Below are 16,569 nucleotides of genomic sequence, written 5' to 3' on the forward strand. Positions count from 1 at the left end.
TCTACACAAGACCAAATGGGTGATGGCCCGGTTGAAGGAACCTCCCTGCCCAAACAGCTCTCCCACCTAGCCACATACAATGCTTAGGGATGGGGGAACTCACATGTACAAACAAAATATTGTACATGTTTGTGATGACACCTGGATTGGAGGAGCCATCTATAAATAAGCAGATCTTATTTGGAGAATTTGGTGTAACTTCTGCCTGTCCTTTTGAACAGCAAGGTCTTAGTCCTTATTTTCGTCTACAAGACTGCTGTTTGTGTCTTTACACGGATATTTAGCCTTGAGCATTTCTGTTAAAGAGCAAATAGTTACTCCTACACGGCCAGATTTCCTTCCCAATTGAAATGTAATGTTTATGGCTAGGCTCATTGAGGACAGTATTCCACATCGTGAAACTCCCTGTTGCCTTCACTTTGGTTGGGAAAAGCGAAGTACAGGAAGGAGATGGTAATGCCTCTGTGTTTCTCTCTTTCTCTGTCCCTTTGTGGAAGTCAAAGACATAGCTAAATATACGGATCACCCTAAAATTTCTCGGGAAATTGGCAGAATTATTATCGATTCACAGAGCACGGCCAAACATCACTGCATGAATTAGCAAGCAGCTGTTTCTAATTTGACTCTAGAACGGTACACAGAGGAACTTGCTTTAGTGCGCGATCCTTTCATTTATAATGAATTTTAATCACCGCTACAGGTGAGAAAAATGTAGAAACAAGCTTGTATCTTGTGCAAGAAACAAAGGCAAGCCAGATGCTAACAGATTTACAGCCTGTGATAAAAGGAATGTTTTGGTACAGTTTACATGTAATTAGGCTGCAGCTGTTTGCGCTCCCCAGCCCGTGAAAAAGAAGCAGCGTATAGGATCTCGCAGCCTGTTTTCCAAAGGGAGTCAAGAAAAACAGTGATCCAACCCTAGAACCATTTATAGCGTATTCCTGAGGCTGACATAAAACTTTTCTTTCCCTGCCGCTCGTAAGCCGTTCAACGGAACTGTGATTCCTATTCCTGGACAGCCGGGAGAAAAGTGAGCAGTTACTGTCTATTTTCTGGAGAGTTTGGCCTGACATAGGGCAAGATGCAACTTAACTGTTTCGGTTGTATAGTAAAAACTTGACTACGTGACTTAACTGGAATTGGGATCACTTTGGTGCTTGGGGCTGAGGTGCAATACCAAACACAGCCTATGGCAGTATATTGGTAAAAAGTCAAGCGTGGCTACACTACTTCAGAACTTGGTATGGGACAATCCCCGTTGGAGTCCTCTTGGGTTCAATAACACATTCACGTCTCTTACGCCTTTTTGTTGCATAGTCAAGTGATAGTCACCGAGTGTGTAGGGCAGCGTGCACCGGCTTACGACTTCTGGGTCAAATACGTAGCACAATAGGGTTGTTAGGGACTATATCTCCAAAATACAGAACCAATCGCGCGCTCCCTCGGTGGAATCAAATTCTGGGATCTGGAAAGTCATTCAGAATGTTGTGCTGCTGGAGCTGGGTCCTGTGTATTTGAACTTGCTATTATAGATCTGATGAAGGGGTGGTGCCTGTGGAGTACCTAAAAACCCCGAAATGGGTTATCTTAATAAAATCACTTTGTTGATACATCCGCGTACCAGAATTTTTGATTCCACCAAGGGAGCGCGCGACCGGTCCTGTATTTTGGGGATATAGTCCGTTACAACTCTATTGTGCAAACACAGCCTATGGAAAAGAGTGATGCTGTTTCTGGAAAAGGGGCCATGTTTTATAATCCCATAGGGCACCTTAGGCCTCTTCAGATTGAAGCATAGTGCCACGATTTGTAGCTAGAAATTGCAGCAGATTAAGCGCCATGGGATGTACATGAACGTGAGCTGACTTTTTTTTTCCTTCTTTTAATTCTCATTTGAGTCTTACACTCTGCTTGTCTTTGTAGTACTTATAGAACTGCAGTATATAATGGTACTGATCCAGATTTTAAGGTTGAAGACACAGTGTGAATTTTCCCACATTAGCCCCCACTTTGTGCTCCGTCCATGTGTGTGTGGGACCCAGCTGGCCTGACAGAACCCAGCTCTGCCTTTTCATGTTTCTCATCCAGCAGACACCCGGGATCTCTCTGTGCAGCTGACTCCTTCCTGTTTTTTCACACTCAGGGGAGTCGCTTTCGCTCTCTTTGGGGTTACATGTCCTTGAAAGCTTGTGTACGCAGTTGAAACAGCATTTAAAATGCCTTGAAAATTTTAGATGTAAATTCGTCTTCCATTTGAAAAGCTCAAAATGCTGAAAACTACTTTTTAAGTTGGAAATAAATGGCATGCAGTAAAGTAGATGTGTTTTTCTGAATCCCATTGCAATACACAGTTGTTTTACAAATTACTGATACATTTGTTTCCTGGCATAGATGCGCCACATTGCATTTAGTGTTTTTATAATACACAGTATCGCGGTTTAGATGCGGAGGACATGGCAACTGATTGGAGGTGTAAATATTTACTCTCCTTTTTCTATTTTCTGGGAGGTTTTGTATGGGAGAGTGTGAACTTTGCATGAGCTCACGCAAAGGCATATTATATACTTTTCCTACATATAGGGAAGCATTTTGTTTTAAGCTCTTTTTGCATGTGCATTAGAGAAAACATTAATATTTTAATAATAATATAACCCATTGGTAGAACTTAACTAGATCCATTATAAGTTAATATGGTCTATTGAGCTCCTCTGGTGTCCATCATGTGATGGCTGTGGTACTGCAGCTTGCATTTTCAAATAAACTGCAGGTCTAGTGTGAACAAACCCTTAGGCCAGAAACGACACGGGAAAAATTGCTGCGTTTTACAGTATCTGCAAAGTGCGAAATGCAATCCCATGTCCACTTTGCATTTAAAACCGCAACATGGACACGCTGCGATTTCCAAAACCGGTGTGGTTTTGGAAAACGCAACATGTCAATTACTGTATATCTACGGCAATGCCGGTGGCTTTCCCATAGATAAAATTGTAACAGAAAGTCCGCGGAGGAAAACTCTGTGAGCTTTCTGTTCAAAGCACTGCGGGAAGAACCGTGATGCGTTCTTGCAACATTTTTCCCCGCAGCACTTTAGCGCTGCGTATCATCCTGTGGGGCCTTAGCCTTGCAATGTTTTGTTATTCACACTTGTGACTTCAATACCTTCTAGCTTTAAAAATACAGTTATCTTAAAGTAAATTTTTCCCTTTTGTTCTCACTCCTTGAAAAAGCAGAAATTGCTGTTTAGTTTGTCTTTGCCTTGACCACATGATGAACACAAGGATCTGGTTGTTGGACAAGAAATATAATAATATATTGAAACTAGGTTTAGAGGAGACCTTTCCTGTCCTCTGCTATCGGCGGTATTATGTACCAATAGAAAGCTAACATTGTGCTGAATACAACGCACAGCTTTGTCAGTATATGTCTTGGTGCCATTAGTTATCCCTCCACTGTCAGAATGGCGGGGCTGTAAGGAACAGTCTTCATGACCATAGAAGGCTATGGAAGAACACTGTCAGGGGGGCATTCCTCACAGCTCAGTGATGATTCTCTTCTGACAGTGGAGGGATATCTGTGCCAAAACTAACGACACCGGTGTCTCTGGTATCGGCGCACACCAGTAAAGCTGAGAGTGTGCTGAATTTGCTGTACTGTCAGCTTACTAGCGGTCTATGACACTGCCGATCTCTGAGGATATAACATTTCTTCTTTAAAGGCAGTTCATCAGCAGTAAATTTTCTAGTAGGCCTTTATTTTAGGTTTGGGGCCCCATTTCCCTCACTTGTGTGTGAATTAAACAACGGCATATGAAAATGGGGCTCCAAACCTTCATGGGAGGAAAAATTAGAGACGCACCTGTAATGGGGATGGCATTTCAGAATCCATCATATTCCCAGGATACCTGGATCAAGTTTCACATACAGAAGGGGAACGCTATGATAATTGGTATCCTAATTCTAAAAATGTTCCAGTGCCACCATTAAGCAGCCTGTCCTCCATCACATTATATGTTTATGTAATTTCCAGCTTCAGGAATATCGCAGCAGTCATTTCATCCAGAGCTAGACTTGAGGGTTAACATTGTGAAAATAGTTTTTCTTATATTTTTCTTTTTTTTCCATTGTATTCTTTGCCTTTACGCTTTGTCTATGTGGAATTATTTGTTAACTGTTAGAAGATGTAGATTGGTAGAAGCCCTAGGTTCTGCTAAAGAGCTGTGGCCTTATTTCACAGATGCACTGGGAATTGTTTTTAATCTCCTTTCTGCTTTCCCATTACAGATGGTGATGACGACCCACAATTCTCCTGGGTGGCTTCATCTCCCTCCAGCAAAGACGTTGCATCACCCACTCAGATGATAGGGGATGGGTGTGATCTCGGCATAGGAGAGGAGGAAGGGGGATCTGGGTTGCCATATCCCTGCCAGTTTTGTGACAAGTCTTTCAGTCGCTTGAGCTACCTGAAGAGGCACGAACAGATCCACAGCGACAAACTTCCCTTTAAATGCACGTACTGCAGTCGCCTATTTAAGCACAAGAGAAGTAGAGATCGCCACATAAAACTCCACACTGGGGACAAGAAGTATCACTGCCACGAGTGTGAGGCCGCATTCTCTCGCAGTGACCACCTTAAAATTCATCTGAAAACTCACAGCTCTAGCAAGCCTTTCAAGTGTACAGTGTGCAAGCGCGGATTCTCCTCCACCAGTTCTCTGCAAAGTCACATGCAGGCGCATAAGAAAAACAAGGAACATTTGGCCAAGACGGACAAAGATATGAAAAAAGACGACTTTATGTGTGATTACTGTGAGGAAACCTTTAGCCAGACAGAGGAACTGGAGAAGCATGTGATGACACGACATCCTCAGCTCTCAGAGAAGGCCGACCTGCAGTGTATTCATTGCCCTGAAGTATTTGCAGATGAAACCTCTCTGCTCACCCACATTGATCAAGTCCATGCCAACAAAAAACACAAGTGCCCCATGTGTCCAGAGCAGTTTTCCTCCGTTGAAGAAGTCTACTGTCACTTGGATAGTCACAGACAGCCTGACTCAAGCAATCACAGCATTAGTCCAGATCCAGTCCTAGGGAGTGTGGCTTCAATGAGCAGTGCCACCCCGGACTCCAGTGCATCAGTCGAGCGGGGTTCTACCCCTGACTCTACCCTCAAGCCATTAAGAGTGCATAAGAAAACGCTATCAATGGACAGAGAGGATGGTCAAAACTGGCCCAAAATTACCTACAGTTGTCCTTATTGTACGAAGCGAGATTTCAACAGTCTGGCCGTCTTAGAAATCCACTTAAAAACAATTCACGTGGACAAACCTCAGCAAAGTCACACCTGTCAAATCTGTTTGGATTCATTGCCCACCTTATATAACCTTAATGAACACGTAAGAAAAGTCCATAAAAACCATGCGTACCCTATGGTGCAGTTCAGCAACATAACTGCCTTCCATTGTAACTATTGTCCAGAGATGTTTGCTGATATTAACAGCCTTCAGGAGCATATCCGTATCTCTCATTGTGGCCCTAATGCTACACCTCAGGAGGGCAATAATGCTTTCTTCTGTAACCAGTGTTCTATGGGATTCCTTACAGAGTCCTCACTAACTGAACATATTCAGCAAACCCACTGTAATGTAGGAAGTTCAAAGCTCGAGTCCCCTGTTATACAGCCAACACAGTCCTTCATGGAAGTTTATTCATGCCCATATTGCACCAACTCCCCCATATTTGGATCTATATTAAAACTTACAAAGCATATCAAAGAAAACCACAAGAATATCCCATTGGCAAATAATAAAAAGTCCAAATCTGAGCAGAGTCCGGTTTCTTCAGATGTTGAAGTTTCATCCCCTAAAAGGCAACGGTTGTGTCCAAGCTTAAACTCTGTATCCAATGGAGAGTATCCCTGTAACCAATGTGACCTAAAGTTTTCCAATTTTGACACATTTCAGACTCATTTGAAGTCGCACTTAGAGTTGCTCTTAAGAAAGCAATCCTGCCCACAATGCAAAGAGGACTTTGACTCTCAAGACTCCCTCCTGCAGCACCTCACAGTACACTACATGACCACATCTACACATTATGTGTGCGAGAGCTGTGACAAGCAGTTCTCATCTGTGGATGATCTGCAAAAACACTTATTGGACATGCATACTTTTGTATTATATCATTGCACACTTTGCCAAGAAGTCTTTGATTCTAAGGTTTCTATCCAAGTACATCTGGCGGTAAAACACAGCAACGAGAAGAAAATGTACCGTTGTACAGCATGTAACTGGGACTTTAGAAAAGAAGTAGATCTTCAGCTTCATGTCAAGCATAGCCATTTGGGCAATCCAGCAAAATCGCACAAGTGCATCTTCTGTGGTGAAACCTTTAGCACAGAAGTGGAGCTGCAATGTCATATAACAACTCACAGTAAGAAGTACAATTGCAAGTTCTGCAGTAAGGCTTTCCATGCAATCATTCTCCTAGAAAAGCACCTGCGCGAAAAACATTGCGTTTTTGACACCAATAGCCAAAATGGCACTGCTAATGGAATGGTGCCAACTAGTAAAAAGTCTGAGACTGCTGATGTCCCAAGTGTATTAATGAAGAACCCAGAGGTTTCAAACAGCCACGAAGCCAGCGAAGATGATGTTGATGCTTCTGAACCCATGTATGGCTGTGACATCTGTGGTGCAGCATACACAATGGAAGTCCTTCTCCAGAATCATCGTTTACGAGACCATAACATAAGACCGGGAGAAGATGATGGTTCTAGGAAGAAGGCAGAATTTATCAAGGGCAGTCATAAATGCAATATCTGCTCAAGAACTTTCTTCTCTGAGAATGGTCTGCGAGAACATATGCAGACACACAGGGGTCCCGCAAAACACTACATGTGCCCCATTTGTGGGGAGCGTTTCCCATCTCTCTTAACGCTAACTGAACATAAAGTTACTCACAGCAAAAGCTTGGATACCGGGACCTGCAGAATCTGCAAAATGCCTCTTCAGAGCGAGGAAGAGTTTATTGAACATTGTCAGATGCATCCAGACCTTAGAAATTCTCTAACTGGTTTTCGTTGTGTGGTCTGTATGCAGACTGTCACATCCACCCTTGAACTTAAAATTCATGGAACATTCCATATGCAAAAGCTGACAGGAAACTCTGCTGCCTCCTCCCCTAATGGACAAACCTTGCAGAAGATGTATAAATGTGCCCTGTGCTTAAAAGAATTCCGAAACAAGCAGGACCTTGTAAAGTTAGATGTTAATGGCTTGCCATATGGACTGTGTGCTAGCTGCTTAAACAGAACCACCAATGGACAACCTTCCAATCCCACCTCGCAAGAGGTCTGTGAGCGGCTATGTGCCAGTCTAAGATGCCCTGAGTGCAGTGTCAAGTTTGAGAGCGCAGAGGATCTGGAAAGTCATATCCAGATTGACCATAGAGACTTAACACATGATGGCCAAAGGAAAGTGGCACAAACATCTCCACTCCCCAGAGTAAGTGCACGTTCCAAATTACTTTGTGTTTAAATAGCCTTTAAGGGACGCTGTGAGATGTATTATTCCACCATATCCGATCAGCTGCCGGATGAATGACCTCTCCTTTGCTGCCCCTCCCAATCTCATCCAGGAGGTAAGAGATTAGTAACAGGACAGATTCACTAGGCTGAATCTTCTCCCCTCCCTTCTTCACTACTTAGGTTACTGTACATATGACTTTTATGCTTTCAATCACTTATAGCTAAGATTACAGAGTTGAACCAATGGAAAGGGATTAGTTTATCTTACACATGATGGGGCCACTTTATAGTGAAAAAACACCTGACAGGTTCCCTTTTTACCTGACAGGTCCTTTTACCAACTTTACACAGCTCCAACTTTGCTCCTTTTAATAGGTGTCTCTGCATATTTGGACTTTTTTTTCTCTAGTCCCCACCATTCCCAGCAAGCCGTGCAGTTAGTTTCAGCAACCAATATGCTAATTCGACTCTGTCAAGTGGGCGGTAGCAGACTGTCTGCTCCAGCCCAGGACTGCCCACCTGACAGTAGAGAGCCTAATTAGCATATTGTGAGCTGTAGCTAGTGGAAAGAATTTCTCAGTTACAGTAGTGGTTAGAAAAAATTCCATCTGTGCCAGATTCGTGTCGTGGCACCTATTGAAGGATGTAGAGTTGGTGGAGCTGGTGATATATCCTCTTTAACTATATTCTCTTCACTCAGTGGTATTAAAGGTTTACTACCGTGTGAACTGTAGCACTAGTCAAACACGAACAATCTGATCTTTGGTAGCTTCTGGAATAGGATCGAGCATGTTTTTAAAATGATTATCCAGGATATAAAAAAAATGGCCAAGAGCATAAAATAATAATAATAAAAAACTATAGTCACTATACCTATAATGTTTTAATCCTCTGCCGTTTCAGCCATCCTTGCTGGTCTCTGCTGACTTCCCACACTGCTGACATGCTGTACATGAGCATGTGATCACTGACGCAAGTGCTTGGCCTTACCTGCTGTGATGTGGCCAGGCTGCCAGGGTTTCACTGCAGCAGTCACATACATGTCTACAGCACATACGTGCTCCAGTAGTATTCAAGCAGAATCTGTCTGAGACCGCCGGGACAGCATCGATTCTAAATCTCAGACAACCCTTTAAATTCACATATTATTAGTATAGAAAAGAAGCTAGTAGTAAAATAATGACAAAATTATCCAAAATGTATCCAATTTTCTGATTACTTTTTCAATTGCTTACTATTTTCATGGTCTGTCCACTTGTGTCCTAAAATCCAGTGGTTTTACAATACCAGCCAATAGATTAAGATTTCTCAGTTTTTAATCCACACAGCATATTTTTGTAGTCTGATTTTGCACATAATCCTAGCTGTAGGAATTTCTCAGGTTAATATGGGTCACTGAACTACCCACAGGTCTTTGTGGACTGGGGTTTAGTGTCCCAAAATGAACTGTAGCAATGCCATTCGTGCTCACATAAAAAAATATGATAGGAGTCGTCTGTGGTACTCCCAGCGCCTGCACTGATCTCATCCGGGGTGTATACCTTTAGGCTCACTGAAGAACTGCGCTGGCTTTGGGAGTATACAAGTTGGATGAGTATAGAGTACACAGTCCTGTGGGTGGTTTAGTGTCCCAAATTGTCCTGACCTGTTTGCTTTAATTCGCGGATTATCTCTTTTGAATGTATGACGCATGTTTTTTGGTGGAGCATCACAATGGACCTGACCTGTGTAGATGGACCCTCAATATCTATGTGGTCAGTAAACTGAAAAATGTATGTTATATTCATGTAATGTCATCCTATTGCATTTTATTTTTGCTGACATTTTCACAAAATCACAGCAAACTGTGTCCATGTACAGTATATAACCTTAGGGTATATTCATACATAGGAATTTGGAGCCGGAGCGGAGTACACCACAAAATCTGCTTCAGATTCTGCCTAAATTCTGATATGGGAGGAACATGCAAATCTGTCTCTCAATATGTAAATAGAGAGACAGTGCCTCTGTTATACTGCCCTATGGAGTGACATTATCCTGTTATACTGGACTTATGGAGTGACATTATCCCCATAAATTGTGACACTCAATTCTGTTATCTCACTTTTTTTTTCACCTTTTGGGCCGAAGCCCGTGTGGATTAGACGCTGTGGTTTGGCCATGGCGTTTTACAGTGCCAGCAAAGTGGATGGTAGCGAATCCCATCCAGACATCGCAGCGTCTTCTCCACTGGGCCATGTACCTGTGCTGAAACCTACACCAGCTTGTAGCTTCATGAACATAGAAATTTGCTTCAAATTCTTATTTCAGATTTTCCGTAGCTGGCTAAATCCATCCTTGTGGATGCACCCTAAGGGTGCATGCACACTACGTAACGCCGGGCGTGTATGAGAGCCGTACACGCCGGCATTACGGCAGACTGCCGAACACTTCCCATTCACTTCAATGGGAGCGCTCGTAACAGCGGCGTTTACGAGCGCTCCCATTGAAGTGAATGGGAAGTGTTCGGCAGCCCTGCTGTAACGCCGGCGTGTACGGCTCTCATACACGCCCGGCGTTACGTAGTGTGCATGCACCCTAAGGCAAGATTCGCATAAACATTGTTTCTTTCATTCTAGTGTTCCATCATATCAATGCAAGAATCTAAAGAACCGTGAAAACGGATCTATCTGGTAACAGACACCGGTGGAGCCTGACAGATCCCATTGACTATAATGGAGTCCATTTGGTATCTGTCAGGTAGAGTTCAAACAGGGTTTTTTGGACTGGATTTGTACGCGGAGGCCGCCTCAGAATCCAGTCCAAAAAACGGCTAGCTGCGACTGGATGCCGGTGCAGTGCACCGAGATCCAGTCGCGGCATTCCGCTACAAACTAGGCCAAAATGAATGGGCCTAGTCAGGAGGGAGTGTCGTGCCGCGGACGCCACAGCGGATTCAGCCACGGAATCTGCGTCAAGATAGGGCAACTCACTTCTTTTTTTCTGTGAGTGGCAAAAAAAGCTAGTGGAAAAAAGAAGTTAACGGCTCCCATTGAAGTCAATGGTAGGCGTTTTTTGGAGCCGGATTCTGAGTCAGATTCCGCGTCAAAATCCAGTCCAGATTTTCCTACATTCACATGCAGATTTTCAAGCCATTTAAAAAAAAAATTAAAAAAAATTAAAAATCTGTTCTGGGAATGAAAAAGGAGAGATTTTAAAACCCACACTATGGCTGAGGCCCCACATTGCGGAAACACAGCTAATTTTGTAGTGGTTTTTTTGAGCCAAAGCCAAGAATGGCTACAAAAGGAATGGGAACTATATAGGAAGTTCTTATATTTTTACCTTCTGCTCATTCCTCTCCTGGCTTTAGCTAAAAAAAAAAAAAAAGCAAAAAAAATCTGCAACAAAGAAAGCTGCGTTTCCGCAATGTGGAGCCTCAATCTATAGGTCAATTTCTGTGCGGAAAAAAAAATCTGCATCCGCTGCATGAGAAATAGAATTTCTATTTAAAGCTAATGGATTATGGTGCAGATTTTCTGAATATAATCCAAATTATGTGCAGTTACCCTCAAAGGACCCAGATTATATACAGCTTCAAATCCTTTATTTTCCCTTCATACAATTTAGGATTTTTATCCTATCTAAGATTTATTACAGTGTAGTTCATCACAGACAGCACAAAGATCCTACTGAAAGGAGAGACATGTTTTCCCAAGGGGTGATCTGTTTTTCATGTTTGTTTAAAATGGATAAACATTTTTTTTTTTTTTTTACAAAATGTCTGTACTTTTCAATTCTTTTGGATCTGTGAAAACTGGAGAACACAGGGGTGACCTCTACGTGCTGTCCGTGCTTTTCACAGACCCATCCTGGACATCTCCATTTTGGACTATTAAAAAAAAAAAAGATTGTGAATAACCCCTAAAAATCTACACCCTGACCACCTGTACCACAGAATTTCCTTTACAGTCCACAGTGTTTTCATCCAAGGGGAATGTGTACAGTAATATTCTGTTTAGTAAGGTCAGGATTCTGCAAATTACAATGCTAGTAACCAATATAATTAAAATCAGTTCACACGACCCTGACGGGGACGCACACAACAGTGAGATATTATTAGCTATAATGTATACTAATAATTCAATATGAAAGAATATAATGGAAAGTCATCTGTAAATTTGGGTTGGAATTCTTGTCACTTAACTAAATTATTGAAATGGAATTATTCTGGCCCATATATTACTATAACATGTGTAATTCATTGTGAAAACCCTTTGACTTGTTTTATATTTGTTTTATATAGAGTATATGTGGTCTTGCACTCTCCAGCTGCCAACCCTGTGATGGCCATGAACATTCATGATGTGTCTTACAGTAGATGTACACCTTCACTAAAGCAGTCCATGAATATGTCACAATGTTATCTGGCCACGTGCACTAGTGATGGCGTACTTCTACTGCACATCAGTGGTGAACATGCTAGTATATGAACATCCATGTGCAGATGGATATATATATTCTGGCTACTGAAGCTGTATTGTGTGTTATTTCAAGTGTCCTGGGCCTCATTTATGAACTGGCAAACAGTAAGGCTGTTCTTGTGGCCCTTAGCAACCAATCTGTCCTCAGCTTTATTTTTTCCATAAAAGATTAAAAAGTGAAAATTGAGCTCTGATTGGTTGATAATATGGGCAACAAGCGCAACCACTATTACAGCCCAGCCACGGTTATAGCAGAGTCACAATTACATCACAGCCACTGTTATGGCAAAGTCACTATTACAGAAGAATCACTATTACAGCACAGTCACTATTACAGAAGAGTCACTATTACAGCACAGTCACTATTACAGAAGAGTCACTATTACAGCACAGCCACTATTACAGAAGAGTCACTATTACAGCACAGCCACTATTACAGAAGAGTCACTATTACAGCACAGCCACTATTACAGAAGAGTCACTATTACAGAAGAGTCACTATTACAGCACAGTCACTATTACAGAAGAGTCACTATTACAGCACAGCCACTATTACAGAAGAGTCACTATTACAGCACAGCCACTATTACAGAAGAGTCACTATTACAGCACAGCCACTATTACAGAAGAGTCACTATTACAGAAGAGTCACTATTACAGCACAGCCACTATTACAGAAGAGTCACTATTACAGCACAGCCACCATTACAGAAGTCACTATTACAGAAGAGTCACTATTACAGCACAGTCACTATTACAGAAGAGTCACTATTACAGCACAGTCACTATTACAGAAGAGTCACTATTACAGCACAGCCACCATTACAGAAGTCACTATTACAGAAGAGTCACTATTACAGCACAGTCACTATTACAGAAGAGTCACTATTACAGCACAGCCACAATTACAGTACAGCCACTATTACAGTACAGCCACTATTACAAAAGAGTTACTATTACAGCACAGTCGCTATTACAGCACAGCCACTATTACAGAAGAGTCACTATTACAGCACAGTCACTGTTACAGAAGAGTCACTGTTACAGAAGAGTCACTATTACAGCACAGCCACAATTACAGTACAGCCACTATTACAGAAGAGTCACTATTACAGCACAGCCACTATTACAGAAGAGTCACTATTACAGCACAGCCACTATTACAGAAGAGTCACTATTACAGCACAGCCACTATTACAGAAGAGTCACTATTACAGCACAGCCACCATTACAGAAGTCACTATTACAGAAGAGTCACTATTACAGCACAGCCACAATTACAGTACAGCCACTATTACAGAAGAGTCACTATTACAGCACAGCCACTATTACAGAAGAGTCACTATTACAGCACAGCCACTATTACAGAAGAGTCACTATTACAGCACAGCCACTATTACAGAAGAGTCACTATTACAGCACAGCCACCATTACAGAAGTCACTATTACAGAAGAGTCACTATTACAGCACAGTCACTATTACAGAAGAGTCACTATTACAGCACAGTCACTATTACAGAAGAGTCACTATTACAGCACAGCCACCATTACAGAAGTCACTATTACAGAAGAGTCACTATTACAGCACAGTCACTATTACAGAAGAGTCACTATTACAGCACAGCCACAATTACAGTACAGCCACTATTACAGTACAGCCACTATTACAAAAGAGTTACTATTACAGCACAGTCGCTATTACAGCACAGCCACTATTACAGAAGAGTCACTATTACAGCACAGTCACTGTTACAGAAGAGTCACTGTTACAGAAGAGTCACTATTACAGCACAGCCACAATTACAGTACAGCCACTATTACAGTACAGCCACTATTACAAAAGAGTCACTATTACAGCACAGCCATCATTACAGAAGTCACTATTACAGAAGAGTCACTATTACAGAAGAGTCACTATTACAGCACAGCCACAATTACAGTACAGCCACTATTACAAAAGAGTTACTATTACAGCACAGTCGCTATTACAGCACAGCCACTATTACAGAAGAGTCACTATTACAGCACAGTCACTGTTACAGAAGAGTCACTGTTACAGAAGAGTCACTGTTACAGAAGAGTCACTATTACAGCACAGCCACCATTACAGAAGAGTCACTATTACAGCACAGCCACCATTACAGAAGAGTCACTATTACAGCACAGTCACTGTTACAGAAGTCACTATTACAGCACAGCCACCATTACAGAAGAGTCACTATTACAGCACAGCCACCATTACAGAAGAGTCACTATTACAGCACAGTCACTATTACAGAAGAGTCACTATTACAGCACAGCCACCATTACAGAAGAGTCACTATTACAGCACAGTCACTATTACAGAAGAGTCACTATTACAGCACAGTCACTATTACAGAAGAATCACTATTACAGAAGAGTTACTATTACAGCACAGCCACAATTACAGTACAGCCACTATTACAAAAGAGGTACTATTACAGCACAGTCGCTATTACAGCACAGCCACTGTTACAGAAGAGTCACTATTACAGCACAGCCACCATTACAGAAGAGTCACTATTACAGCACAGCCACCATTACAGAAGAGTCACTATTACAGCACAGTCGCTATTACAGAAGAATCACTATTACAGCACAGTCACTATTACAGCACAGTCACTGTTACAGAAGAGTCACTATTACAGCACAGCCACCATTACAGAAGAGTCGCTATTACAGCACAGCCACCATTACAGAAGTCACTATTACAGCACAGTTACTGTTACAGAAGAGTCACTATTACAGCACAGCCACCATTACAGAAGAGTCACTATTACAGCACAGCCACCATTACAGAAGAGTCACTATTACAGCACAGTCACTATTACAGAAGAGTCACTATTACAGCACAGCCACCATTACAGAAGAGTCACTATTACAGCACAGTCACTATTACAGAAGAGTCACTATTACAGCACAGTCACTATTACAGAAGAGTCACTATTACAGCACAGTCACTATTACAGAAGAGTCACTATTACAGCACAGTCACTATTACAGAAGAATCACTATTACAGAAGAGTTACTATTACAGCACAGCCACAATTACAGTACAGCCACTATTACAAAAGAGTTACTATTACAGCACAGTCGCTATTACAGCACAGCCACCATTACAGAAGAGTCACTATTACAGCACAGTCACTATTACAGAAGAGTCACTATTACAGCACAGCCACCATTACAGAAGAGTCACTATTACAGCACAGTCACTATTACAGAAGAGTCACTATTACAGCACAGTCACTATTACAGAAGAATCACTATTACAGAAGAGTTACTATTACAGAACAGCCACAATTACAGTACAGCCACTATTACAAAAGAGTTACTATTACAGCACAGTCGCTATTACAGCACAGCCACTATTACAGAAGAGTCACTATTACAGCACAGCCACCATTACAGAAGAGTCACTATTACAGCACAGCCACCATTACAGAAGTCACTATTACAGCACAGTCACTGTTACAGAAGAGTCACTATTACAGCACAGCCACCATTACAGAAGTCACTATTACAGCACAGCCACCATTACAGAAGAGTCACTATTACAGCACAGTCACTATTACAGCACAGCCACTATTACAGAAGAGTCACTATTACAGCACAGCCACCATTACAGAAGAGTCACTATTACAGCACAGCCACCATTACAGAAGTCACTATTACAGCACAGTCACTGTTACAGAAGAGTCACTATTACAGCACAGCCACCATTACAGAAGAGTCACTATTACAGCACAGTCATTATTACAGAAGAATCACTATTACAGAAGAGTTACTATTACAGCACAGCCACAATTACAGCACAGCCACTATTACAGTACAGCCACTATTACCGTACAGCCACTATTACCGTACAGCCACTATTACCGTACAGCCACTATTACAGTACAGCCACTATTACAAAAGTTACTATTACAGCACAGTCGCTATTACAGCACAGCCACTATTACAGAAGAGTCACTATTACAGCACAGTCACTATTACAGAAGAGTCACTATTACAGCACAGCCACTATTACATCACATCCACTATTACAGTACAGTCACTATTACAGCACAGTACACCTACATGCTGTGCTAACTTTAACAAATAAAACAATGGAAGGTTTTTCTTTTCCTTTACCCTAACCATAATAATTTTTATTTTGCACATCCCTGACACGTTTTTTTATTTAAATTAACTTATCCTAACTTCAGATAGTAAAGGTTACAAGCATGAGAGCGTATGCATTCACTAGGAAATGTGGATATACTGGGCAGATTTATTGCGTCCACGCCAGTTGTGAATCATTAGATGCCAGTTGTGACAAAAATTGTCGCAATTGGCGGGGTGTGCCACATTTAACCCCTTCCCGCCGATGGCATTTTTTGATTTTCGTTTTTGACTCCCCTCCTTCTAAACCCCATAACTTTTTTATTTCTCCGCTCCCAGAGTCATATGAGGTCTTAATTTTTGCGGGACAATTTTTTCTTCATGATGCCACCATTAATTATTCTATATAATGTACTGGGAAGCAGGAAAAAAAATCAGAATGGGGTGGATTTGAAGAAAA

At 41.8% G+C, this 16,569-nt stretch overlaps 1 protein-coding gene across 2 annotated transcripts in view; it reads left to right on the forward strand.

Annotated features, from left to right (window-relative positions):
* The window catches only part of ZNF423 (zinc finger protein 423), a 197,629-nt gene that overhangs the window by 92,462 nt on the left and 88,598 nt on the right, over window positions 1-16,569 (forward strand). For both annotated transcript variants that reach the window (XM_075281857.1, XM_075281858.1), the window contains one exon: window positions 4,281-7,498. In XM_075281857.1, coding sequence (XP_075137958.1) covers window positions 4,281-7,498 — 3,218 coding nt within the window. The remainder of the gene's footprint in view (window positions 1-4,280; window positions 7,499-16,569) is intronic.

The sequence above is a fragment of the Leptodactylus fuscus genome, chromosome 7 (genome assembly GCF_031893055.1).
Source record: "Leptodactylus fuscus isolate aLepFus1 chromosome 7, aLepFus1.hap2, whole genome shotgun sequence".
NCBI lineage: Eukaryota > Metazoa > Chordata > Amphibia > Anura > Leptodactylidae > Leptodactylus > Leptodactylus fuscus.